This window comes from Rhinichthys klamathensis, unplaced genomic scaffold, assembly GCF_029890125.1.
Source record: "Rhinichthys klamathensis goyatoka isolate OS25496 unplaced genomic scaffold, OSU_Roscu_1.1 h1tg000240l_1, whole genome shotgun sequence".
NCBI lineage: Eukaryota > Metazoa > Chordata > Actinopteri > Cypriniformes > Leuciscidae > Rhinichthys > Rhinichthys klamathensis.
In genome coordinates, this window is record NW_026606762.1 from 2,882,285 (window position 1) to 2,910,262 (window position 27,978).

General features: G+C 37.1%; 2 protein-coding genes across 2 annotated transcripts in view; one reads left to right on the forward strand and one right to left on the reverse strand.

Moving 5' to 3' along the window:
- The first annotated feature begins 1,312 nt into the window (after positions 1 to 1,312).
- Positions 1,313 to 27,085, forward strand: kiaa0895l. The gene is made up of 7 exons (XM_056265718.1): positions 1,313 to 1,487; positions 7,030 to 7,801; positions 14,020 to 14,163; positions 14,252 to 14,384; positions 20,588 to 20,893; positions 26,222 to 26,319; positions 26,415 to 27,085. Exons 2-7 carry the CDS (start codon positions 7,067 to 7,069, stop codon positions 26,574 to 26,576), a joined length of 1,578 nt encoding a protein of 525 aa, XP_056121693.1. The 5' UTR covers positions 1,313 to 1,487; positions 7,030 to 7,066; the 3' UTR covers positions 26,577 to 27,085.
- The window catches only part of csnk2a2a (casein kinase 2, alpha prime polypeptide a), a 39,498-nt gene continuing 18,763 nt past the window's right edge, over positions 7,244 to 27,978 (reverse strand). Inside the window, exon 12 of the mRNA XM_056265720.1 lies at positions 7,244 to 7,366. The gene's annotated coding sequence lies outside the window, so the exon portion shown is untranslated. The remainder of the gene's footprint in view (positions 7,367 to 27,978) is intronic.

Sequence of the window (27,978 nt, forward strand, 5' to 3'; positions counted from 1 at the left end):
AAGGAAGTTTTAAGAGAAATGTGCTTGAGATTATAATATCAGCCTGTCATTTATGCCTTATATAACCAACATTATACCAGCAATAAGCAACTGAATAATGTGACTAATCAATAAAACTTATTTTTACTGATATCTATTGTTATTCTAGTATAGTTATACACCCATATTGGTGTCTTAATGAGGTAACTTGTCAAATAAAGATTATTTGATTATTATATGACAAATTAAATTTTTAAAAAAAATATATATAATATTTGTAATACTTATTAGAAAAATCTGGGCATTTTAATGTGTTAACGCATCTGTTGTGTTATGATAAACTCATAATCATGTTGTTTTACATTTTGAGATTTTGACTACAAATACAAAAAATAAATAAATAAATATAAGAAACTACTATTTTGTTTTGGATGTTTATTTCACAGAATTGTTCACAGAATCTCAAGATTTTTTATTTATTCTTTGTATAATGTATTCTTTTAAAATAATTGATGTAACATTATGTAAATAGCCTAAATGAACAAAAACATTAAACTTTAAATATGAAGGTACATTTTAACTGAAAGGTTGAATTGTGTTCATAATAAGAATGTTATTTTTGATTTTATTATTGATTAAAATAATGTTAGGTAGTATTTAACGCTTCACAACACAGTCATTAAATTAGCTGGTTTCCATTGTGACAACATGGCCCGCTATTGAGTCCGTTTGTTTATTAGCGGGTTTTTTCTTGGTCAATAAAGGTGGAAATGTTCAACAGCTTTGTATGTATGTGTCTTATAAACTGACTTAAAAACTAAATCTACTTTGAGATACATTTATTGACAATTTGCCACGGTGTGGTGACTTTTTTGTTGTTGTAGATGGGTCGATGGGACCTTTTTCTTATTGAATAGGCCTACAAAATCTGAATACTACAAAATTGCATAAACAGTCAATATACAGAGAAAAAAGGCTCAACACAACAGTACCATATTAAATCCATTATAAAATAAACAATAATACATACAATTAAATAATAATAATAATTAGATTATAAAAAACATACAAAAAAATCACGGTTTTATAGTGATTTTGGCATCTGAGAAGCATTTTAATTCATTTCTGACTATAATAAACAAAGGAGGAGATTTAAAGAATCTAAATGTATGTATAAAGTATGTTGCCAATATAATGTTATTAATCAAATCAAATAAAACAACAATCTTTGGTGCCCCGGTGTGGTGACAGATCGAGTCTCTCCTACGCGCTGACGTCACAGGCTCGCGCAAACTGACCGCGACGCGTCGCGAATACGTCATTCAGATGCGCCAGCGCGTCATTTGCTGCAACGCAATCCCAGCCATCCCATCCCAAACTCCCAGTATTCCCGGCGTCCTGTACCGTTATTCCTCCATATCTGAACTGAAGTTGAAGCGCTGATATTATGGGTGGAAGTCCAACATGAACTGAAGTTTATTTATTTGCCTGTAAAGAAGCGCTGCGCGGTACGTGTTGCGTCTTTTTATATACAAACTGCTTTATTTGTTTATAGAAATGTCTCATTCGCTGTGAATAGACAGTGTTACTGTCAGAGCTGTTGATGTCATGCACTGACAAAGCTGGAGCCATCGATGTTTTCATTTTATAATTAGCCAGAAACAGGAATCTCTATCATAAGGTTATACTTTTATTATTGTTGTTTTATTTCCATCATGCTCTAAACGAGACCTTTTACAACATTCCCAGATAATTCCCTAGATAACGGAAACAGTGCTAATGTAATAAATGTAAAAAAAAAAAATAATTTTAAAATGCATAAAGTTCCCATTATAATTTATTTTAATTATCTATTAACAAGACCATATCCCAACAGTAGATCTGAGAAAGATCAGACTTTTATTTAAGGAACAGTTAATTTCAGTTTATCTTGGATTTGAGGATTTGTTTAACTCAAATCTTTCACTTTCCTTCAGGGTTTTTCACTGGGTTTTTTTTGTACATTTTCTTTTATTGAACATTTTGAATGTACTATACAATATATTTTAAATGGCGCTGCTATTTTTTTAAAGCAATTTTTTTTCATGATTATGAGGTTCAAAAAACTGCATGTATAATTATAAAAATCAGCCATATGGTGTTTAGATTTCTGAAGTTTCTGATAAGCAATTGTTATTATCTATGAGTTAAAGGGACGATACATTCAATTTCATTTCATTCAGGTAATACATTTTACAACCAAACAGATTATTACGCCACGATAGCACGATCCATCTGCTGTCAAGACGCTGATCTTGACCATGGTGTTGACAAGAGACAGGAATATGATTGCGAACATCACGAACAATGTTTCCATGTGCAGTTTGTTAACGTTAGACGTCGTCTTTTTGTCTGGTACTAATAAAGTTCACTAGCTAAACACTAAGTTATCATTGGCTAGTTCATGCTTCCAGCTGTTAGCCAACAATGACTGTACCTAACGTTAGTTGTTCGCTGGATCGACCAGCTTACATGCATCTTTCACTGTATTTTACTGAACTCAGCACAGAGCCAACCAACCCCGTGACGTCACCAGTTATAATACTGCACAATGGCGGCGTCCTTGCCGCTAGAAAGATATAACGGTGTTTCTTTTTTCTTTTATATGTTAACATTTGTCATGTTTCTTATATAATTTTTGATTATAGTGGTAATCCATCTTGTAAATTATGTAAACTTGACTGACTGCTTCATTTCCCCTTTAAATAACAGGGACAATACAACGTTATTATTATTAAGTTATTATTAATTATTGTACAATTATTACAAGTAGTTATAATGATACTGGTATTAACTCAATTCGTTTTAATACAGTTCACCAACAATCACATTGTGAAAAATAGTTAATAGAAAAGAAAAAAAAAGTATTTTACATTTAATTGTATTACATATCTAATTATATTTAACATTTTTATTTCCACAAACTGTAAACTGTACTGTTTCCCATAATTACAACTTTAAAAAAGGGAAATACTTTATTTTAATGTCATTGTTACACGTTACATCATGTAGTTACTGTTGTAATAACTATAAATTATGCATAATTACATGATAAACACTCTAATCCTAACCCTATAGTAAAGTGCATGTAGTTCATTAATATTACTCAGTACTTAAGTGTAACCAAAACATGTTTTAAATGTTATTCATGTTTGTTCTTTTGGATGTTGATCTTTACTATCCCTAATTAGGCGTATTATTTAGTATTTTAGGCTCATTTTGAGCACATATGTGCTTTCTGCATATTTAATTGTTGCAAGTGTTATTGTTTAGTTGATTATTTTGATTTATTGTATTGGGTTGTACTTTCCCCCACTGGTTTAATTAAGATGTGTAGCTGAAATCAAACTACATGATGTCTCAACCATTTTGACATTTTTGACAACTTTTAAAGCTTTAGCTTTTTTGTCATCCTAAAAGTAAACAGTCCAGCATCAAGAATATCAAATATTCAGTTCAATTCAGATTTATTTGTATAGCACTTTTCACAAAACACATCGTTTCAAAGCGGCTTTACAGAAAATGCATGTTTCTACATTACAATTCAGAGTAATTTGTTATCAGATGTGACTGTGTCCAAGTAATGTCCAGAAATGTACAGTTCGAAGATAATACAAATCATAAGGTTAGCTAACATCAACACTTTTTGACTTTCTTAGTTTGTGTAATTCCCTTAGAGTTCAGAGTATTTATTTTCCCCCACATTAATTTCACACGTCTTGTAAAATGATGTGGTTTTGATCAATACAGTGTATACTTTTTTCTTGATTTCCCCCGAAAGAGTGAAAGTGAAATGTGACAACATGCCCCATAGGCGGGTTAAATTGTAACATGATCATATGACAAGTTAAAATGTTATCTGATCTAATAAAAAATATATACAAGACAAACTAAAATATTTTCTCAGTAAAATACAATTATTAACTTTTTCATATAAAATAAAGTCATTTGGAGTTTGACAACAAACACACCGCAAAACACAGCTAGTTCAAAACATACTAATAATTTCTGAACATTGACTCTCAGTCTTTATTCACCCTTTTCTCATGGTTTCTCAATAGAATTCATAAAAGTATAGAATAGAATAAAGTTCTAACAGGGGAGTGTGACAACATGCCCCGACGGCACACCTGTGATTTAAACCGGCTAGTGTCTTCTGCTGTAAGATTAGCATTAAAGAACTACCTTAACTGTTAAATAACAGATATAAGATTAGAATAAAAGAATAATAAAATTAACTTAAGAAATGTACCCGTATATACCCGAATGTAAGACGAGGTTTTTGTCCTAAAAATAGGCTGAAAAATGGGGGGTCGTCTTATATTCAGGGTCATCTTATATTCGAGTGGAGGCAGGAATCGATTGATAGCCTTTTTCTCCCGCGCCGTCGACTGACGAGAGCGCGCCGAGGATCTCGATGCAGCGCGGACGCGCTTGGAAAAAACGAGCATCGCTTTCATTAGGCTTGTTTGAGATGAGCAAAATCTGCGCAGAACCGATCACCGGTGATCAGCGCGAGATGCATGCCGGTTAGAAATGTGTCCGAGTGCGGTCCGCCTTGCTCTGATGTCATGCTGACGTGTGTCAAAATACTCTCGCGACCGCAAGGCGCACGTGTCGGATTCTGCAGTCGCGCGCAGTTGCTCTCCACCGACTGCGCTGATCAAAAGCATGATGGGAAACTTAATGCTCATTGGTTTAAACAACCGTGATGTATTGTTCTCTTTTAAAATGTTTGATTTTAAAACTCTGATATCATGTTTTATGTGTATAAATTATGTGTGGATATCCCTAAACTCCCTGACAGTGCGATCTATGTGATGTAATAAAAAAAATAAAAATAAAAACACATATCTGTATTAAAGAAAAAATGATTCATAAACATGTCATAAACATAAACGGTCTCTGCTCGCTTGTCTCCATCTGCTCTGGCATCTTCTGTGAACGGCACTTTTTCTTGCGCGGCTCGAGCAGAGGGAGGGATAGAGAGAGAGAGAGAGAGAGATATCGGGAGCCGGATCGTCGTCGAAAACGGCCAGACGACCCCGCAGGGTGGTTAAATCCATCCCGTCGCACTCAGGGCAGCCGCAGTCATGGCCAATCAGGAAGCGGCAATGTGCCTGTCTCCGCCGATGAGCGGGCCTCTACACGAGGCACAGGTGATGCTCTTAAAATTATTTTCTGGTGAAAACCAGATTTTTTCCACAAAAATCTATTTTTCCACAAAAATCAGTCTGGAAAATGGGGGGGGGGGGGGTCGTCTTATATTCAGGGTCGTCTTATATTAGGGTATATACGGTACTTTTGCTATGGTTAAATAAATGTTCAGTGATATTTTTTTAAATTTTGGCACAATTTTTTTTCTTAAAAGTGTTGATACTAGCAACTAGTAAATACACTAAGTTTTGTTATGCTAGCATGTGTGGGAAGTTTTAAAACGTGTGTTACAACCAACTAGCCCCGCATTAGTTGGTGGCCCGCTCACCCCTATTCATTTAGGCAGGAACAATAGACCCTTCGCAGTAAAGTGAACGAACACGCGCCTATAGTGGGAAACGCACCTTTCATTTGGATGACATAATCAGAGTATTTGTTTTTCGATTCAAATTGGTTCGTTTAAAAGTCGACAATTCAAGCTTTCTATAGCCCTGTTTCTCATGTCTGTGAGGCAAGTATCCTATACGCCGAGTTTCGGTTCATTTGTGATGCGCTCCAGTTCTTCTTGCAGTCGAAAGCCCTATTCACACTGGATTAGTAATATCTATCTAAGTATTATTATTACCCCCCCATTATTACCCCCCCCCCCCCCCCCCATTTTTTAGAGTGCAGTCATTGAGCGAGATGCTGGGTTGTTTCAACTCATGTTTGGGTCAAATATGGACAATAAGGGCTTGTCCCGCTCAATGTCTGCACTCTAAAAAATGCTGGGTTGTTTCAACTCATGTTTGGGTCAATTATGGACAATTGGACAATTTTTAAACCCAATGGTTGGGTTCGTACAAATTTGACCCAAACATGGGTTAAAAACCCCAGCATTTTTTAGATTGCAGCCTTGAAACTGTTGAATCAGAAAGTGGAGGTATGTTTTTCCCTTCATTCTGGTCATTTTATGGTAATTGCTGTGTTAAAGGGACTAATGATCTCATTAAAGTTATGATCATAATGATTACAATATAGAAAATTTGGCAGTTGTGTATATAAGGGCTGGGGCTTGTCCCGGTCATTGTCTGCACTCTAAAAAAATGCTGGGTTGTTTTAACTCATGTTTGGGTCAAATATGGACAATTGGACAATTTTTTAACCCAAAGGTTGGGTTTGTCCATATTTGACCCAAACATGAGTTAAAACAACCCAGCTTTTTTTAGAGTGCAGTCATTGAGCGAGATGCTGTGTTGTTTCAACTCATGTTTGGGTCAAATATGGACAATAGGGGCTTGTCCCGCTCAATGTTTGCACTCTAAAAAATGCTGGGTTGTTTCAACTCATGCTTGGGTCAAATATGGGCAATTGTACAATTATTAAACCCAATGGTTGGGTTTGTCCAAATTTGACCCAAACATGGGTTAAAGATTCCAGCCTTGATACTGTTGAATCAGAAAGTGAAGGTAGGTTTTTCTCTTTATTCTGGTCATTTTATGGTAATTGCTTTGTTAAATCTGCTAGTGATCTCATTAAAGTTATGATCATAATGATAACAATATATAGACAATTTGGCAGTTGTGTTTATTGGGGGTGGGACTTGTCCCGCTCAATGTCTGCACTCTAAAAAATGCTGGGTTGTTTCAACTCATGCTTGGGTCAAATATGGACAATTGCTTTACATTTTTAAACCCAATGGTTGGGTTTGTCCATATTTGACCCAAACATGGACAATTGCTTTAAATTTTTAAACCCGATGGTTGGGTTTGTCGAAATTTGACCCAAACATGGGTTGAAACAACCCAGCGTTTTTATGAATTTTTTATACTGATGCTGTTAAATCAGAAAATGGAGGTATGTTTTCTTCTTCAGGTGCGCAGCATTGCTGGACGGAGGCGTGGATGTAGCGATGGTGCTGGATCTGGGTGAGAACTGCATGGAGCAGGCTAATGGAGGAGGAGGGCTCGCAAATAATGTCTCAGAGATGTTAGAACCAGAGCCCAGCACGGAAAAACCCAAACCAGTCCGAGCCAGGACCGGCAGCGTCACCCAAAGAGACAAATCGACCCACAATGGGCCACATGCGCAGCCTTGTACCGCTCGGGACGTTGGCTCCCAGGTTCAGCGAAGGCTCCAGAAGACGGACGGTGGAAATAAAGGAGAAACCGGGGAACCTTCCAAACAGCCACCGTGTCGAAGGCCTCTTAGTCTGGAAATAAAACCACAGCGAATTAGAGCAACGCAGCCAGTTAGGAAGGTGATTCAGCCACCGTGGCGAAGCGGTGGCCCTTCTCCACCCACGCGAAGCCTGACAAGTCTTAGTTTAGGGCCGGGAAACTGGCTTCGACGGAGCGAGAGCACATGTACGGTGAGCTCCACGATGCCTTTGCGTTCTGGCAGGGGTCAAATGAGACCTGCGACCTCTTTGCCACATATCGCCAGGGGTATCGGACCCCTTCCTTCGCCTTCAACGCCTCGTGGGCCGTGCCTCCTTGTGGCTCTTCGTCCCACAAACCTGGAAGAGGAGCGTCAGACCTTTTTTCAGTCTGACTATCAGTATGAGCCTCAGTTTGAGTATGCCCCTCCAGCGCCCATCAGTGTTTTGGAGAAGTACAGAGAGGGCTCTGGTCTCTTTCTGTCCCAGGTATATTTTATGTCTAAATAACTAAATTTCATAAAAAGGTCTGCACTCTTAAAAAATCTTGTATTATAGACAGGAGATAACGTTGACAAACGTTTCGGCTCTTTGCCTTTGTCAGTGTGACAGTTTCACTTATTCTCAAAATGATTATAGGAAAGCACGCTTGCAGGTCTTCAGGTGATCGTGATCATGATTAAACAATCAAATAATTAGTCTTCAGACTCGTTAATACTAATTAGTATTAAGTCCAAACACTGAATAATGATTAACACATGAACCCAAGTTTAAACAGTCAAATAAACAGTTTATAGATTCCAGTTGAATCCCAGAATTCCATCTGGGACAGCAAATAAATAATGGGAACGACATGCCGTTTATAAACATAATATAAACATAACTGGTAACACTTGAAGGGGTGTGCATAAGACTGACATGACACCTTCATAATCATAACATGACACATGTCGTGAATATGAAGAAGATTTCATGCATGTTTATGACAACTGTCATTAAGTGTCATTCGCTCAATTATGACATTTTTAATGCAAATATGACATTGTTTGATATGTCTTTGTTATCACAACTTGACACAACCTGTCATAAATATGTCATAAACATGACATTAGCAGATTAATTATTAAATTTAAGAAACCATTTAGCTTTATGGGTTAACATTACATTAAACTGTCAGGTAGTTGGTTTTGACATTGGCTGTCATGAGGCCATTATAACCTAATGACAAATTAAATTTGTACCATTGTAGTTGAGGTCAATAAAAATATTCATGACACAGTTATAATGGCCTTATGACTGCCAATGTCAAAACCAACCACATGGCAGTTTAATGTAATGTTAACCCATAATGCTAAGTGGTTTCTTAAAGGGGTCATATAATGGTACATGCACTTTTACAAGTTGATTGTACTGAAATGTGTGTTGGCAGTGCCTGTACACAACCGTCATATAATGATAAAAATCCATCCAGTGTTTTTGTTTTAATCTCCTTATATGTTTTCCCCTGCCTCAAATTGAGCCGTTCGTTTTTGTGACGTCAATAAAACGGACGCCCCTCCCGCGATTGTTGATTGACAGCAGTGATTCAACACAGACCCGCCCTCGCTCGTGAGGGAGCTGTCAATCATAGTCCGCGCGGATCGGCGCGGTCATTGTTGATATGCTGGAGCACTGTCTATGAGCAGAATGGCGTCTAAGCGATTGTGGTGTTCTGTTCTTGGGTGTAATAACGAACACAGTCATTTTAATGTTCCTAAATCCGAACCGCTGAAGACGCAGTGGCTGAGTTTGTTTTCAAAGGGAATATTCCCCACGAGCAACGTCAATGCTCTCATGTTTGCCGAATCATTTCTCAGTGGACTGCTTTATAAATGAGGATCAGTGTAAAGCTGGTTTTGCTGAGAAGCTGCACCTGAATAAAGGATCGGAACCTATTCGTGTTCCTGCTGAACCTTCAGAAGAACTAAAGTGAGTGTAACGTTTTATTAATCTTTATATTAATATTTATATTAATCTTTGCAAATCGCCAGCTGCACGCTTCACGATGAATGCGTCGGTTTACACTCAGGGTACATTACAGCATGTTTTCTATGTACAACGTTCTCAATACAATTCATAATCCCACGTTTATAATGAACAACGCGTGGTTATTGTGTTATTGTGTTACAAACGGTGTATGCGCAGAACAGAGGGGCGGGGTGAGCAAAGCTCATTATCATTTAAAGTCATATACACTGAAACGGCGTGCTGAAAACAGAGCTGTTTTTGACCAGGTAAAATAAGTGTTTTCTTACAATACTAATGAGAATTTTTAATTAAAGTATATTACAAACTTTTAATTTAGACCCTAAAGAATCATATTAGCTTGTACAAAAATGGCATTATATGACCCCTTTAAGTTTGATAATTAATCTGCTATGTCATGTTTATGACATATTTATGACAATTTATGTTGTTTTGGTAATGTCAAGTTGTCATAACAAAGACAAATCAAACAACGTCATATTTGCTTTAAAAATGTCATAATTGAGCGAATGACATTTAATGACAGTTGTCATAAACATGCATAAAACCTCCTTCATATTCATGACATGTGTCAGTGTCATGTCACGATTATGAAGGTGTCATGTCAGTCTTATGCACACCCCTTCAAGTAAAGTGTTACCACATAAGGTAGTAAAAGATTTTTAGAGTGCAGACCTTTTCTTAATTTTTTAATTGATACATGTTGATTGATGTCTAAATAACACTAATTGGCTCTGTTCCAAAAACTAGTGAGCCGCCTTACTGTCAGCTGCCTCCGTAAGCAACTCCCTTCTAAAGGTGCGCCGTTCATTTCAATAGGAATCCATGTGTGTTTGGGAGTTTTGCGTGAAGATGAAAATGTTTTTCGCTCACGTTGGTCACATGACCAAGAGAAAGCTGCTTGGCTTGAAAGTGATTTCTGTGTGAATGGAGCTTCATACATCACTAGATTCACTACACAACTGGTCGGACTGTGAACAATGGAATTATTATTTAATTATACACTAAAAAAGGGGATTAAAGATAAACCAATTTGGGTCAGTTTGGTTACACAGCCCTGGGTCAAAAAGGGAACCCCAAAATAGGTTGGAAATTAACTATTTCCTCGCCAGCGCCAGCATCTTTGAGCATTTTCACAAAAGTTTCATGGCCCCCAGAATATTTTGTTGTATGAATATCTGAACATGCATATATCAGAAGAAAGAACAGATCCTCTGCTTAAACACACACACACAAAAAACGTTTTTTTTTCAAGCTTAATGCTTTCTTTTTTTATCAACATTTAAATGCAAGTTTAATGAAAACAACGTCTTGAGCAAAAAGCTGAGAAAATCACGTTTATGTCAAAGACTACATCCAGATGTGATTCTGAACGATGATCAAAACACAAATGGAGTCGATTGAGTCCATCAACACCCCTAAAGCTTCAGTCCTGTAACTCATCCTGGGTCACATTTCATTCAGTAACATTAGGCAGTTTTGATATATATGCTGTTTCAAGTTGATGACCGCATTATTTTACATATGCTATCGCTTGTTTCTGCTTTCTCTTCACCTGTGTTTTGATCAGGAGATTCTGTACTCGTCCAGAAGATGTAATAGCGCCCCCGTATTAACAGTGAAAACACGGCAAACCTTAAAATTCCGTCATTGGCGGGGAAAGGGTTAAAATCACACAGGAACTGACTACAGTAAAAGTAATAGGCAAAAGTGAACATTTATTCATAATCAAGAACACCCAAAATGGACAAAAATATAGGCAAGAGTAAAAGCAGCGTGAACATTTCTATGTAAGTGAGAAAAGAATACACGATCAGTTATATAGCTTGTACAGTCAAACGAAATTGCCTTTTAAAAGTTTAATAATCAATCATTTTTTTAGTACAAATTTCGGGGGGGTTTCTCTCCAGTCAACGAGCACTAGACGGCCAAAACCATCAGGCTGAGTGCCACCAAGAAACACACAGTCTGAAAGCACTGAAAGGTGGGAATGAATAGATTACAGTGAATCGACGGGATTTTACCCTCTCCGTTTAGTGCGTTTATAATCACTCACTTTTAAGTTGTGATTCAGATCTTAAGGGATTCAAAGTGCCGCGAACACGAACAAGTTTGTTTCAGGCGCCGCTTTTTCAGTTTCAGTTCCCACTCACCGGTCCAGTTTTAAAGTCCCCCTCTGGTCAATAATTGTATTCCTTAAAACTCATCTTTGATCACCAAAATTACATATTAACATTTTTTTCTTGAAAAATAATTCTTCGTGCCTTCAAATAGCTTGAATGTAACTCGACACCCTTGCCTCATTTAGTATTCACGGCTCTATGAACATGCTCTATGAGCCCCGCCTCCACTCACTCACTCAGCTCAGAGATCCACTGGTTGACGATCACACGTTGATCTGATTGGTTACAAGGTAGTTTGTGACGTCAGAAACACCAGCGATTTCAAACCGTGTTTTTGCAACATGACATCATGACTTTGCGTAAACATACACGCCACTTTCAAGTCAAGTGGCGTGTTATCTATACGCATTTTGAGCTATCCGCGTGTATGTCCACGCGCGTGTATGTCTACGCCGTTAAATGTCCGAGTGATTCCGCGTGTATGTGTACGCCGTTAAATGTCCGAGCGAAACGAAGCAAATTCTATATCTACATCTGGCGAGCGCTATTTTTTTATCTAGGATGGTAGGGGAAGACTCATAAATGGTATTAACCCCAGTGACGGGTAGGTTTAGGGACGAGGTTGGGGTAGGTCATATATTTGTATACAGTAATGTAACGTTAAGTCAACGGCGTTGATAAACACGCTGAAAAGCGATTATGCGTGTTGATAGCACGCCAAAAATGGAAATACGAATTGGCGTGTCATACATACGCTATTTCATGAGATCAGTCTGGTTTTTGAGACTGTCTTTGCAGTTTTAAGGAGAAAATACTCAGCAATAGCCTGGGAAAACCCAGACAACTTCCGGCAAATTTAGATTTGCTCTGAAAGTCTGGCAAACAGCTCATTCAAGCCCATTTCCAATCCGCCGAAATCGAGGCACCAATCAGAAACGTTGGGGCGGGCTTTACACGATGACGACAGCGCTGGGATTTTGAAGCACATTTTGTAGCCTACATTACAAAGATGGATGCCGCCGTCGAACATCACTCGTTCGAATCAGCTATCGCGTCTGTTTTAAGCGATTTGAACGTTTCCTTTTTGTTAAAAATCGAGCAAAGAACAACACTCGGAGAACAACACCCGCCGCTCTGCATACGTCATCTCCTTCATCGCTCTGATTGGGTTTAGGTCTATCCGCGACGTCCGTTGGTGACGCCCCTCTGGAAATGATTTGTCTATGACGCTTTGCCAGACCATAACTTAGTTACAACTGAGAATGGTCTGGTTTTAACCAGGCTAACTCAGCAATGCTGTCGACTTATGAATTTACACATGGTTTGTCTTAAAGCACATTAAAAACACCACATAGGCCTCGTTTACACTGTCAGTGAAATGTGACCCAATTCCGATTTTTTACTCGTATGCGACACAGATCGGATGTGTTCTATGACAGTGTAAACAGAAAAAAAAACGCATGCATTCGGATATTTCGAGATCGGTTTCAGGCCTCGTTCATATGTGGAAATAAATCAGATGTAAATCGGATATGTGCCAATGCGACTGTCATGTAAACAGGCAGATCGGATTTTCCGAGGCATTAGGCTGCGTCTCCGCGGTTTAATGACGAGAGAAACCCAGACGCGCATCTGCGGATGGACGGATGGCCCGATGAAACATTGTGTCGTCGTAGGAGAGGAATGTGGACACACGTTGACACAACATATCAAAGGTTGGCTTGCTCATCCTAAAATTTCGGACCCACTGCTCCTCGTTAAAGCCCGCCACGATCTCATGAAAGTGCGTTTATTGCACGATTTTTTTTTCACGTGGCATTTACGCCAAAAATATAGCTTTATGGCGTTTAATACGCACGTTTACAGTGCGTATAATATGCAAGCAAAAACTATTTTTGGCGTAGGCTATAAATGGCATGAGAAATAAAATTTGTGCTATAGATAGGCTACTCACTTTTATGAGATCATGTTGTATGTTCCCACCTGTCCTGAGATCTCGCTGCGCTTCGTCCATCTGAGCAGAGACCCCTTTAAACATGCGCGATGTTTCAGTCAAGTGTAAACACATGACTCGGATATGGGTCACAATTTAAAGAACGTGTAAACGGACGGTAAAAAAAATCGGATATAGGCAACAAATCAGAATTGGGCATCAAGACCTGCAGTGGAAACGAGGCCTATACATAAACAAGATTGAAAGCTTGATTTTCACCACAGGGGGACTTTAGAACAATATGTTCATCGCTGGACCCACTTTAATAGTTCCCCTTTCTCTCTGCTTCGATTAGTTTTCTTCTATTCTCCACACACATTCCTGTCATGAGTAGATTATACATACAGTAGATTAGTGGTGAAAATAGGCTGTAAATTAACAGCAGTTACCGTGCAAAATATTACCCAGAATGCGTTTTTGCCCTTTTGTCGTCTTCTTCCAAGCGCAATTATGATGTCTTACAAATGTTGCTTACGTTGGCAGCTTGCTAGGTTTTGTAACGCATACATAATGCTGGTTGAGTCTTTAAACTGTTGCCATTGGTCTTACCTCATGCATTTTTCTAGGCAATTGGGATTATGGAGTGTGTGTTGAGGAAGTATGAGACCTATGAAAACTTTGAAGAGGTCACAGGGGGAAACTTGCTACCGAAGAGTCAAGTGTGGGCCGCCACACGCAAGTACCTACAGAAGGAGGGTTGTGTCGGTGAGGTGTGTGGATATCATTTGAGAATAAGTCCTTGTGTATTAGCGTCCTGCCAAATAACGAAGGAATAGTAATGTCAGATTCTGTCAACAGGTGGTTGTAAGTCTCTCCGATGAGCTTCTGTCCCAGGCGGTAATGATGGTGGAGAGTTGTCGACCAACACTAACTATTAACTTGTCAGGAGCACGCCAACACTGGCTCGAGGGCATGCTTAGACACGAGATTGGTATGAACTTTAACCTAAACAGATTGTAAAAGTCGTGTCCTAACCAGTGTTGACTGTGACGAACAACAGGACACGTTGTCAGTCATTTCGTTCATGTCGCTGTTGTGTAGGGCTAACGTTAGCTAGTCCCGACCACATTGGCTACGTTTACATGCAACCAAACAATCAGTTAGTAATCGGATTGACGGCTCAATCGGACTGAAAAGCCTTCATGTAAACGCCTTAATTGATCCGATTGAGCTCGATCCGAACGACATTTAGATCCGATTGAAAGGGGTGGTTTATTCCTTTTCTAATCCGATCGAGAGAACATGTAAACACTTGATCGGATTGAAAACCGAAACTGAAAGGACTGCGCATGTGCAATGATGACGTTAAAATAGCGTAATGACGTATGACGCGCGGAACGAGTCTCTATCGTCATCACCGGCGGCCATCTTGTCACAGGCAAGCTTTCTGGCGGGCTCTGTGGTGCCTGATGTAAGATGAGTGATCAGCACGAACACAAATACTCTTATCTCGTTGTAATCTTGACGGATTTACAAACGGTTCGGTTTCTTACAAACGTTATTAACGTGGCTATAATTCTGGATGATTATTTATTTATACACTTATTATTCATAAGTGTGCAGTGTCATAACTACATCTCTGACGTTTATAACAAACCAAACCGTTTGAAAATCGGTATTCAATTGAGCAAGTTATGGTTATTTAAAAAGTACATGCACCATTAAAACACAATGTTACGAGTGAGCGAGCTGACTGTGGCAAGATGGCCGCCAGGTGCGGACGTCGACCTCCATTGGCCAGCAGTGCGGACGAGACATCTAGCCTTTATTATGGATATCTATGGTTCTTCCTGTTGAATAAAGTGTCACATTAATCAGTATCCCGTCATTTTAAACTCTCATTTCCCTCAGAGACTGTGTGTGAAGTGGAGCAGGACAACGTCCCACCAGTCCTTGTTTCGGATTCTCAGCCACAGACGACGGGTTTGGGCATTTTTACTGTGTGATAAACATAAGCAGCGGCACAACGATTCATATGCTCATTGGCCCTCATTTATCAAAAGTGCGTACACCAAATTTCCAGCGTACACCCAAAACCACGGTGACTTTGAGATTTATCAATATGGACGTTGGCGTACGGCACGCTCAAATCCTACGCCAGCTCAGGAGGTGGTGTACGCACGTTTTGATTTAGTGCGGAAATGCGCAGAAAAACAATTCCACAAAATGCACTGACAAACTAAAAGATATGATATATTTTGACCCACTGTAAAACAAAAAAACAACAACATAGTAATTATAAACTTCAGTGTTTATTTTTGTGCAACATGGACTTCAATGCTTAATTTGTGTGACTTTACCAAAGCATTTGATATGTATTCCTTTAGTTGCGAGCCTGTGCGCTTTACCCTGACGTTTCATGGTTTTTTTCATCTCAAAAATAATTCAGACTGACAAAATAATAAAAAATACATTCTTCTTCTTTTAAATAATAATAATAATAATGACATTCTTCTTCTAAATAACAATAAGCGTCATTAATAATACAAATCATACTAATAATAATAAGAATATTACAAATTGTCATGCAATTATTAATGTGAATGAATGGTACTCCACATCACATCATCATCATCACTATTGTACACCCCAATACATGTAACGTGATTCGAAATTGAATGCTAATTCAAAAGACGTGCTGTAAAATATTGCATTGCGATAGGTCATTTCGGCTCCACGTCGGAGAAGTTTCTCTTCTGTGCCGTCTTCCGTGTGTCCATGGCGTAAAATGAGGGCGTGGGGGAAGCGGAGACTTGAATATAGGGGCGTGCTATTCTAATGACGATCGTTTTCAGCCGCGGGATTTATCAAGGGCAGGTATTGCGTACACCTGGATTTCAAAGATACGCACAGCTTCATAAATCAGGCGGTGAGAGGAGTGTAAGTATAATCTTACGCCAACATATACGGCCGTTTCTACGCAAGAATAATAAATGAGGGCCACTGTCTCCAAATTATGACCAGAAATGGATAAATATTAAGTCTGCTGTTTAAAACAAATAAAGAACCAATGTAGGAGAATAGTTATTATGCGCAAACAACAAGAAAATGTATATTCGTGGTGTGCGCATGTCAAAAAAAAACATATTCCGATTTGAATCTTGTGACATATAGGCTAAACGCGCACATCGTTTAGCGTTCATGTAAACACTACGTTCAGATTCATCAATCAGAATGAATTCTGTCACATGTCTGTCCTGTGTTGGTTATGCACTTGAGTGTTTTGTTATGTTGGGCCATGTGCTCTTGTTATTGTCTGGTCCCTCCCCCTTGTTATCTGATTATTGGTTTATTTGTCCCACCTGTTATCCTCGTTACCCGGCTTATTTGCCTTCCTATTTAGGCCATGTTTACACGGAAACGATCTGAAGAGAAAACGCAAAAGTGGCGTTTCGTTTTCACTTTTTATTCTGCGTTTAGACGAGCGTTATGGGGGGGAAATCTGCGTGCATATGGAGACGCAAAAGTGTTAGAAATGCGATGTAGTATGCACTCCAGGCGGCTAGGTGGCAATGTGAAGCACTGCCACACAACAACAACAAGTCCGTGCGCCTGCGTACAACCTTCCTTCTACTTCTCTCCCTAGTAGCGCGAAATTGAAAAGACTCTTGGACGTTTATCAGAGCTGCTAGGGCAACTTGAAGGTCCGACGTATGGAAATAATCCGACATGTTGGTTGTTATTTTCCTGTACTGGCGCATGCCTGTGACGTAAATGCATACGCGACGAGAGCCGCCATGAGCAGATTTGCGTTTTTACCCGTTTAGACGGAAATGCGACGGTGGAGCGTTTTTAAGATTTCCACTTTGGAGGGTGGTTTCACTTTTTTGCGTTTTTAAGCCCCAAAAACGCCGTCGCCGTCTAAACGAAAGGCACATCCGATAAAATATTATTACGTTTTCACCCGGAACCGTTTTCGTGTAAACAGGGCCTTAGTCTTCCTGTGTTTGCTGTCCTGTGCTCGTTCATTGTATTTGTTACGTGTATTCGTCGTGTTGAGTTCTGTTCCTGCCCTGCCTTGTTTGTTCTGGATTAAGTTTGTACGTTGTAGTTTTCTTTTGTTTATTTTGTGTTTTGGTCCTTATTAAATACTTCTTACTCTGCACTTGAATCCACGGATTTATTCCACACCACGCACCGTGACAGAGCAAATAAGGCGGGTAACGAGGATAACAGGTGGGACAAATAAACCAATAATCAGATAACAAGGGGGCGGGACCAGACAATAACAAGAGCACATGGCCCAACATAACAAAACACTCAAGTGCATAACCAAGACAGGACAGACATGTGACAGAATTCAGTCCGATTGAAACAAAAGTGCTGATTGACAGAATTAAGAGCTGCAGTGATGGTGTATTTCTGCAGGCCAACACAGAATTTAGCATCGTCTTAGTTCCCTTGACAAAATGCTATTTGGGTTTTTCGACTGGCTTCTGGATTATTGCAACAGAAAAAATCCCATCAAAAAGATTCTTACATGTTTTGTTCATCATGATCACATATGTACACATGCAGCTTTTATAAATGTTGAAGCCTGAATTCAGTCGCCAGAAGTAAACAGCTGATCGTAGGCTATAAACACACTACACCACCATCGCATACCTGTAACTAGTGATGCTAACGATTAATCGGCGATTGATTCATAATTTAATTGATAAAACTTATCGATGGTCGATTAATCAAGGTCATCATTAGACGCGCAGTTTCATAAAACACGTAGGCCTACAGCAGACAAGGACAAATTAAGAAAGTAAAATTAAAAAATGTTCATCATTAATGTTAATCAAACAACAAAAGAAAAAGAGAAAATCACTTAATGCTCTTGACTCAATAACTTTAACAGCTTTAATAAAAATTAATCTATATGAATGTCGTATGCAAGTTGTTATAAAGAATGCATTTATCATTCATTAAAAAGAATACCACGTTTTTGTTTCTTTATGGGACGTGGCTTTATTTAATTTCAAGATAAATAATGACATCACTGGAGTTAGTTATTGCATGTTCCTTAACAGGTTAATAGATGTTTTCTCCCAGAGTATATAATAAGTTTGCATTACAATTCAACCGAAACCATTCCATTTTAGTCGACTAAAACTAAAGCAGTTCAGATTACTAAAATATGACTAAAACTAAATCAAAATTTGCTGTCAAAATTAACACTGCGTCAGCTGATGGAACCAGAAGTGCTAAAACTCAACTCATATCCAGGTTTTGACCAACAAAAATACTCCATACCTGCAGCAATCTATAGTAGATGAAATATCAGTTCTGATCGGCTTCATTTTGTCACATTGAGCAGCATTTTAGCCTTCGGTTTAGACAGACAACGCTTCTGTTGGGTCACACCTGGTTTGGACGCAGTCTAAAACAGTTAATTTTGTTGTTGTTTTGTAATATTGTATTGACATTCTTCTAGTAGGATCTTAATTGTAATTGATCATTTTTCAGTGTTAATCATATGTGAACCTGGACCACAAAACCAGTCACATGGGTAAATTTTTTTGAAATTGAGATTTACACATTACATGAATAATAAGCTCTCCATTGATGTATGGTTTGTTAGGATTGGACAATATTTGGCCGAGATTTGACTATTTGAAAATCTGGAATCTGAGGGTGCAAAAAAATCAAAACATTGAGACAATCGCCTTTAAAGTTGTGCATTTATGTTCGCAATCGTGCAGCATTCACTCACAAAAATAAACGTTTTATATATTTACGGTAGGAAATGTACAAAATATCTTCATGGAACATGATCTTTACTTAAAGGGTTAGTTCACCCCAAAATGAAAATACTGTCAGTAATTACTCGCCCTCATGTTGTTCAACCCCATAAGACTTTCGTTCATCTTCGCAACACAAATTAAGATATTTTGGATTAAATCTGAGTGCTGGATCACTCCTCCATAGGCTTCTAAGGTATTGAAACTTGCCGGCCCAAAAGTTATTAAAAACATCGTTAAAATAGTCCGAGTGACTACAGTGGCTCAACCTTAAGTTTATCAAGCGACGAGAATACTTTTTATACTTTCTGTGTTGTACGTCACACGCATCACACACATGACAAGCGCCGGCCAATAGTGAGCCTACGTGTGACGTACAACCCAGAAGCGCTGCGCTGTTACACTACGTGAACTCACTCAAGACCCACAGAGAAGGAAATTAAGAGTTGAATAAAGTCGTTATTTTTGGGGGTTTTTGCGCACAAAAAGTATTCTCATCGCTTGATAAACTTAAGGTTGAGCCACTGTAGTCACTCGGACTATTTTAATGATGTCTTTAATAACTTTTGGGCCGGCAAGTTTCGATCCCTTAGAAGCCTATGGAGGAGTGATCCAGCTCTCAGATTTAATCAAAAATATCTTAATTTGTGTTCCGAAGATGAACGCAATTAGCCTGGGAAAACCCAGACAACTTCCGGCAAATTTAGATTTGCTCTGAAAGTTAGTCTGGCAAACAGCTCATTCAAGCCCATTTCCAATCCGTCGAAATCGCGGCACCAATCAGAAACGTTGGGGCGGGCTTTACACGATGGCGACAGCGCTGGGATTTTGAAGCAGATTTTGTAGCCTACATTACAAAGATGGATGCCGCCGTCGAACATCACTCGTTCGAATCAGCTATCGCGTCTGTTTTAAGCGATTTGAACATTTCCTTTTAGTTAAAACCGAGCAAAGAACAACACTCGGAGATGTTTCTCCGCCGCTCTGCATACGTCATCTCCTTCATCGCTCTGATTTGGTTTTAGGTCTATCCGCGACGTCCGTTGGTGACGCTCCTCTGGAAATGATTTGTCTATGACGATTTGCCAGACCATAACTCAGTTACAACTGAGAATGGTCTGGTTTTAACCAGGCTAGAACGAAAGTCTTATGGGGTTGGAACAACATGAGGGAGAGTAATTACTGACAGAGTTTTCATTTTGGGGTGAACTAACCCTTTAATATCCTAATGATTTTTTCCTAATGATAAAAGAAAAATAGATCATTTTGACCCATACAATGTATTGTTGGCTATTGCCACAAATATACCCGTGCGACATGTGACTGGTTCTGTGATCCAGGGTCACATATAGTCTTTTGTCTTTAAAACCTGCCCTTCCAGCAATTGTTTGGCTTTCCGTGGCAGGCACACATTACTTGCGGGGTGTGAATAACAGCATGCAGCCGTGGGCCACTTCTGTCGGGAGAAAGCAGTTTGGCCTGAAACCAGCGAATCCCACCGAGGAGGGTCTCGCGAGTCTGCACAGCGTGTTGCTACGGAAACAGCCGTTCCTGTGGCGAGCCGCTCTGCTGTACTACACCGTCCATCACGCCGCGAGCATGAGCTTCAGCCAACTGTTCCGCCACATCGCACACTTTGTGCGCGACCCCGCTGTGCGCTGGGAATACTGCCTGCGCGCCAAACGGGGACAGACGGACACCTCGAGACCAGGTGATCGCTAACAATAGAACTGACGAGAAGTGTGTGAATGCAAGATTATTGCACTTGAGAAAGCAAACATTGTGATCTACTATTTAAGCTTTTTATTACTATTCTGAGTCTGTCTGTCTATCCATCCGTCCGTCTATCGGTCTATCAGTCTATTTATCCATTGTTCTATCTATCTATAGGTCTATCTATCTATCGGTCTATTTATCTATTGTTCTATCTATCTATAGGTCTATCTATCTATCTATCTATAGGTCTATTTATCTATTGTTCTATATATCTATATGTCTATCTATCTATCTATAGGTCGGTCTATCTATCTGTTTGTCTGTCTATCTATAGGTCTATCTATCTATAGGTCTATCTATCTATAGGTCTATCTATCTATAGGTCTGACTTTCTGTATTTCTATAGGTCTATCTATCTATCTATAGGTCTATCTATCTAGCTATCTACAGGTCTATCTATCTACATGTCTATTTATCTATCTATCTATCTATCTATCTATCTATCTATCTATATATATATATAGGTATATTTATTTATCTATCTATCTATCTATAAATAGGTATATTTATCTATCTATCTATCTATCTATAGGTCTATCTATCTATATGTTTGTCTGTCTATCTATAGGTCTATCTATCTATAAGTCTATCTATCTATAGGTCTCTATAGGTCTATCTATCTATAGGTCTGACTTTCTGTATATCTATAGGTCTATCTATCTATCTATAGGTCTATCTATCTATAGGTCTGACTTTCTGTATATCTATAGGTCTATCTATCTATCTATAGGTCTGTCTGTCTATCTATCTATCTATAGGTCTATCTATCTATAGGTCTATCTATCTATCCATAGGTCTATCTATCTAGCTATCTACAGGTCTATCTATCTACATGTCTATCTATCTATCTATCTATCTATAGGTATATTTATTTATCTATCTATCTATAAATGGGTATATTTATTTATCTATCTATCTATCTATCTATCTATCTATCTATCTATCTATCTATCTATCTGTCTGTATCTATAGGTCTATCTATCTATACGTCTATCTATCTATAGGTCTCTATCTATAGGTCTATCTATCTATAGGTCTATCTATCTGTATATCTATAGGTCTATCTATCTATAGGTCTGACTTTCTGTATATCTATAGGTCTATCTATCTATAGGTCTGTCTGTCTATCTATCTATATATAGGTCTATCTATCTATAGGTCTATCTAGCTATCTACAGGTCTATCTATCTACATGTCTATCTATCTATCTATATATCTATCTATATATAGGTATATTTATTTATCTATCTATCTATATATAGGTATATTTATCTATCTATCTATCTATCTATCTATCTATCTATCTATCTATCTATCTATCTATCTATCTATCTATAGGTCTATCTATAGGTCTATCTATCTATATATCTATGGGTCTATCTTTCTATATGTCTGTCTATCTATAGGTCTATCTATCTATAGGTCTATCTGTCTATAGGTCTGTCTTTCTGTCTATCTATAGGTCTATCTATCTATCTATCTATAAGTCTATCTATCTATCTATAGGTCGGTCTATCTATCTATCTATCTATCTATCTATCTATCTATCTATAGGTCGGTCTATCTATCTATCTATCTGTCTGTTTGTCTATCTATAGGTCTATCTATCTATATATCTATCTATCTATAGGTCTATCTATCTATAAGTCTGTCTTTCTGTATATCTATAGGTCTATCTATCTATCTATAGGTATGTCTGTCTATCTATCTATCTATCTATCTATATATAGGTCTATCTATCTATCTATAGGTCTATCTATCTATCTATAGATCTATCTGTCTATCTATAGGTCTGTCTTTCTGTATATCTATAGGTCTATCTATCTATCTATCTATAGGTCTGTCTGTCTATCTATCTATCTATAGGTCTATCTATCTATAGGTCTATCTATCTACATGTCTATTTATCTATCTATCTCTCTCTATATATATATATATAGGTATATTTATTTATCTATCTATATATAGGTATATTTATCTATCTATCTATCTATAGGTCTATCTATCTATCTATAGGTCTATCTATCTATAGGTCTATCTTTCTATAGGTCTGTCTATCTATAGGTCTATATATAGGTCTATCTGTCTATCTATAGGTCTATCTGTCTATAGGTCTGTCTTTCTGTATATCTATAGGTCTATCTATCTATCTATAGGTCTGTCTGTCTGTCTATCTATCTATAAATAGGTCTATCTATCTATCAGTCTATCTATCTATCTATCTATAGGTGTATCTGTCTATAGGTCTGTCTGTCTATCTATGTATCTATATATAGGTCTATCTATAGGTCTATCTATCTATCTATAAGTCTATCTATCTATAGGTCTGTCTTTCTGTATATCTATAGGTCTATCTATTTATCTATAGGTCTGTCTGTCTGTCTGTCTGTCTATCTATCTATCTATCTATCTATCTATCTATCTATCTATCTATCTATCTATCTATCTATCTATATATAGGTCTATCTACAGGTCTATCTATCTATCAATCTATCTATCTATAGGTCTATCTATCTATAGGTCTGTCTGTCTATCTATCTATCTATATATAGGTCTGTCTATCTATAGGTCTATCTATCTATAGGTCTATCTATCCATCTATCTATAGGTCTGTCTGTCTAGCTATCTACAGGTCTATCTATCTACATGTCTATCTATCTATCTATATATAGGTCTATCTATCTATCTATCTGTTTGTCTGTCTATCTATAGGTCTATCTATCTATAAGTCTCTATCTATAGGTCTATCTATCTATAGGTCTGACTTTCTGTATATCTATAGGTCTATCTATCTATCTATAGGTCTGTCTGTCTATCTATCTATCTATATATAGGTATATCTATCTATAGGTCTATCTATCTTGCTATCTACAGGTCTATCTATCTACATGTCTATTTATCTATCTATCTATCTATATATATAGGTATATTTATTTATCTATCTATCTATATATAGGTATATTTATCTATCTATCTATCTATCTATCTATCTATCTATCTATCTATCTATCTATCTATCTATCTATCGGTCTATCTTTCTATAGGTCTGTCTATCTATAGGTCTATCTATCTATAGGTCTATCTATCTATAGGTCTGTCTGTCTATCTATCTATCTATCTATCTATCTATCTATCTATCTATATATAGGTCTATTTATCTATCTATAGGTCTATCTATCTATCTATAGGTCTATCTGTCTATAGGTCTGTCTTTCTGTATATCTATAGGTCTATCTATCTATCTATAGGTCTGTCTGTCTATCTATCTATAGGTCTATCTATCTATAGGTCTATCTATCTATAGGTCTATCTATCTATAGGTCTATCTATCTATAGGTCTATCTATCTATAGGTCTATCTATCTACATGTCTATCTATCTATCTATCTATATAGGTATATTTATTTATCTATCTATCTATATATAGGTATATTTATCTATCTATCAATCTATCTATAGGTCTATCTATCTATAGGTCTATCTATATATCTATAGGTCTATCTATCTATAGGTCTATCTTTCTATAGGTCTGTCTATCTATAGGTCTATATATAGGTATATCTGTCTATCTATAGGTCTATCTGTCTATAGGTCTGTCTTTCTGTATATCTATAGGTCTATCTATCTATCTATCTATAGGTCTGTCTGTCTATCTATCTATAGGTCTATCTATCTATAGCTCTATCTATCTACATGTCTATTTATCTATCTATCTATCTATATATATATATATATAGGTATATTTATTTATCTATCTATCTATATATAGGTATATGTATCCTATCTATCTATCTATCTATAGGTCTATCTATCTATAGGTCTATCTATATATCTATAGGTCTATCTATCTATAGGTCTATCTTTCTATAGGTCTGTCTATCTATAGGTCTATATATAGGTCTATCTGTCTATCTATAGGTCTATCTGTCTATAGGTCTGTCTTTCTGTATATCTATAGGTCTATCTATCTATCTATAGGTCTGTCTGTCTGTCTATCTATCTATCTATCTATATATATATCTAGCTATCTACAGGTCTATCTATCTACATGTCTATTTATCTATCTATCTATCTATCTATCTATATATATATATAGGTATATTTATTTATATATCTATCTATATATAGGTATATTTATATATCTATAGGTCTATCTATCTATATATCTATAGGTCTATCTATCTATAGGTCTATCTTTCTATAGGTCTGTCTATCTATAGGTTTATCTATCTATAGGTCTATCTGTCTATAGGTCTGTCTTTCTGTCTATCTATAGGTCTATCTATAAGTCTATCTATAAGTCTATCTATCTATCTATCTATCCATCTATCTATAGGTCTGTCTTTCTGTATATCTATAGGTCTATCTATCTATCTATCTATCTATCTATCGGTCTGTCTTTCTGTCTATCTATAGGTCTATCTATCTATCTATCTATCTATCTATCTATAGGTCTGTATTTCTGTATATAGGTCTATCTATAGGTCTATTTATCTATTGTTCTATCTATCTATAGGTCTATCTATCTATCTACAGGTCTATCTATAGGTCTACCTATCTATCTATAGGTCTGTCTTTCTGTATATCTATAGGTCTATCTATCTATAGGTCTGTCTTTCTGTCTATCTGTAGGCATATCTATCTATCTATCTATAGGTCTATCTACAGGTCTATCTATCTACATGTCTATTTATCTATCTATCTATATATATATAGGTATATTTATTTATCTATCTATCTATCTATAGGTCTATCTATCTATCTATCTATCTGTCTATCTATCTATCTGTCTATAGGTCTGTCTTTCTGTATATCTATAGGTCTATCTATCTATAGGTCTGTGTTTCTGTCTACCTATAGGTCTTTCTGTCTATGTATAGGTCTTTCTATCTATCTATAGGTCTATCTATCTATCTATAGGTCTATTTATCTATCTATCTATAGGTCTATCTATCTATCTATCTATCTATCTATCTATCTATCTATAGGTCTATCTGTCTATAGGTCTGTCTATCTATCTATAGGTCTCCATTTATAGGTCAATCTATAGGTCTATCTATCTAAAGATAGACATCTAACATGCTAGTAACATCCTAAACCATTAGCAGTGTGTTAAAAACATGGTAGCAATGTAATAAACCATGCTAGAAACATTTTAGCAAAAACATGCAAAAAAATGTTTTTGGTCAAACTTTACTCTCTGGTTTCATATTGCCTCTCTATATTTGTAACTAATATGTTTTTGCGTGTGTGTGTGTGTACAGGTTGCTTTAGTAAAGATCAGGTCTACCTTGATGGAATTTTAAGGATTTTACGCCACAGGAGGAACATTGATTTTAAGATATTAACCGCTCTTGGAAAGGTAGGTCTTATTAATGCTAACTGTTTTAATGCAATATTCCAACTATCCCTTTAAGGATGTTTATACATACCACTTTCTGTAACTCCTGTTTTTAGGTTTCCTATGAGGATGCGGAGAGACTCCGGCATTTGGCAGTTCTAAAGAGAACCAGGATTCCTCACTTCATGCAGGACGAAGAGCGTTATCTTCAACACCTCGACCACATTGTCACCGTGAATGAACTGAGTGATGCCGAGCTTCAAGAGCTCATTCCATGAAGATCTGGACCGGACACCATTTACAAACCACCAAACCATTTAATCAATCGTTTCCAAAAATCATAAAAAAATAAAAATAAAAAAAAAGGTCTGATTTTTAAAACATACGATTGATATAATCTTGGATGGTTTATCATGAAAACGTAATTCATGATGATCATCCATAAAAATGTAAAAAGTATTACATACAGCATGGTTGTGTCCAATGATTGATGTAGTAATTTGTTACATCAAGTGCCATATTACTCAGCAAGTCTGTTTACAAATACAATGATTGTCTGTTTTGTAAAAACGACATGAATCTCAGGCATGAAAGACATGTTTAGATTCTCGCAAACCGAAGGTATGTTCAGAATAGCATACTACCATACTCACTATTTTTGTAGTGTACTGTGCACTAGATCTGCGTGATTCTGGATGAATTGATATTCACAATCTTTTGTTTAAAATAGAGATTACGATTCTCCCACGATTCTGAATAGACAACTAAAAAAATTACATAATTTACTAGAATGCAGTTAATTATAAATAAACTAAATTAAATTTTTTAATCGGGTTGAGTGAATGATTCAATGACTCACTCACTTGTTTCATTACTGGATGATTCAGTGTTTTTAAACAAATCTCTTGAATGAATGATTCCATGATAAACGCATATTTTTTAACAGTCACGCGTCGCCACCTACTGGTGTAACGATGTACTGATAATCTTTATTTGAAGCGTTAATTACTGATTTTGATCACTAACATCGGCATCAGTGTTTATATCCGACCTTTAAACATTTCTGTCATAATTTGAATTATTGTAAGACAGAAATAATGATACTGTGTGGTTGAAAAGACTTGTCAAAGGTTTAATAGACATTAAATCGAGATCTTTTAACGATGAATCGTGCAGCTCTACTGTGCACAGTATGCACATTTTCTGAATGCATGTAATACTGTATATGAAGGATGTAGTACATTATGCTAAAATGTGCAGTATACAGTCAGAACTGTAATGCAAGGGGCTTGACTTGACCCTGTTTTCAGTGTTATGACTGAACTGTCGTTTCTTTCTTGATTCATTAGTTGATCAGACTGAACAAAATAGGATAATGCAACTGCATAAAGTCCTAATTATTTCAACGGGATGTTACGTGCCGATTTAAACGTACAATGTAGAGATCATCGAACGCAACACCTATTGCATTGCATACGGTTTTAATATTCCACTCGAACGCCGCCATACTCGTGAGAAGCTGAAAGATGGTCATGTAGCATTTTAATTGCATTCTATCATGCTAGCTAGCATTTATATCACACACACACAAGGCAGAACTATATCAGCACTTATAAATAATCCACCGACAGTATTTATATAGGAATTCAAACATGAACCTATGAGCACTTCATTGAGGTT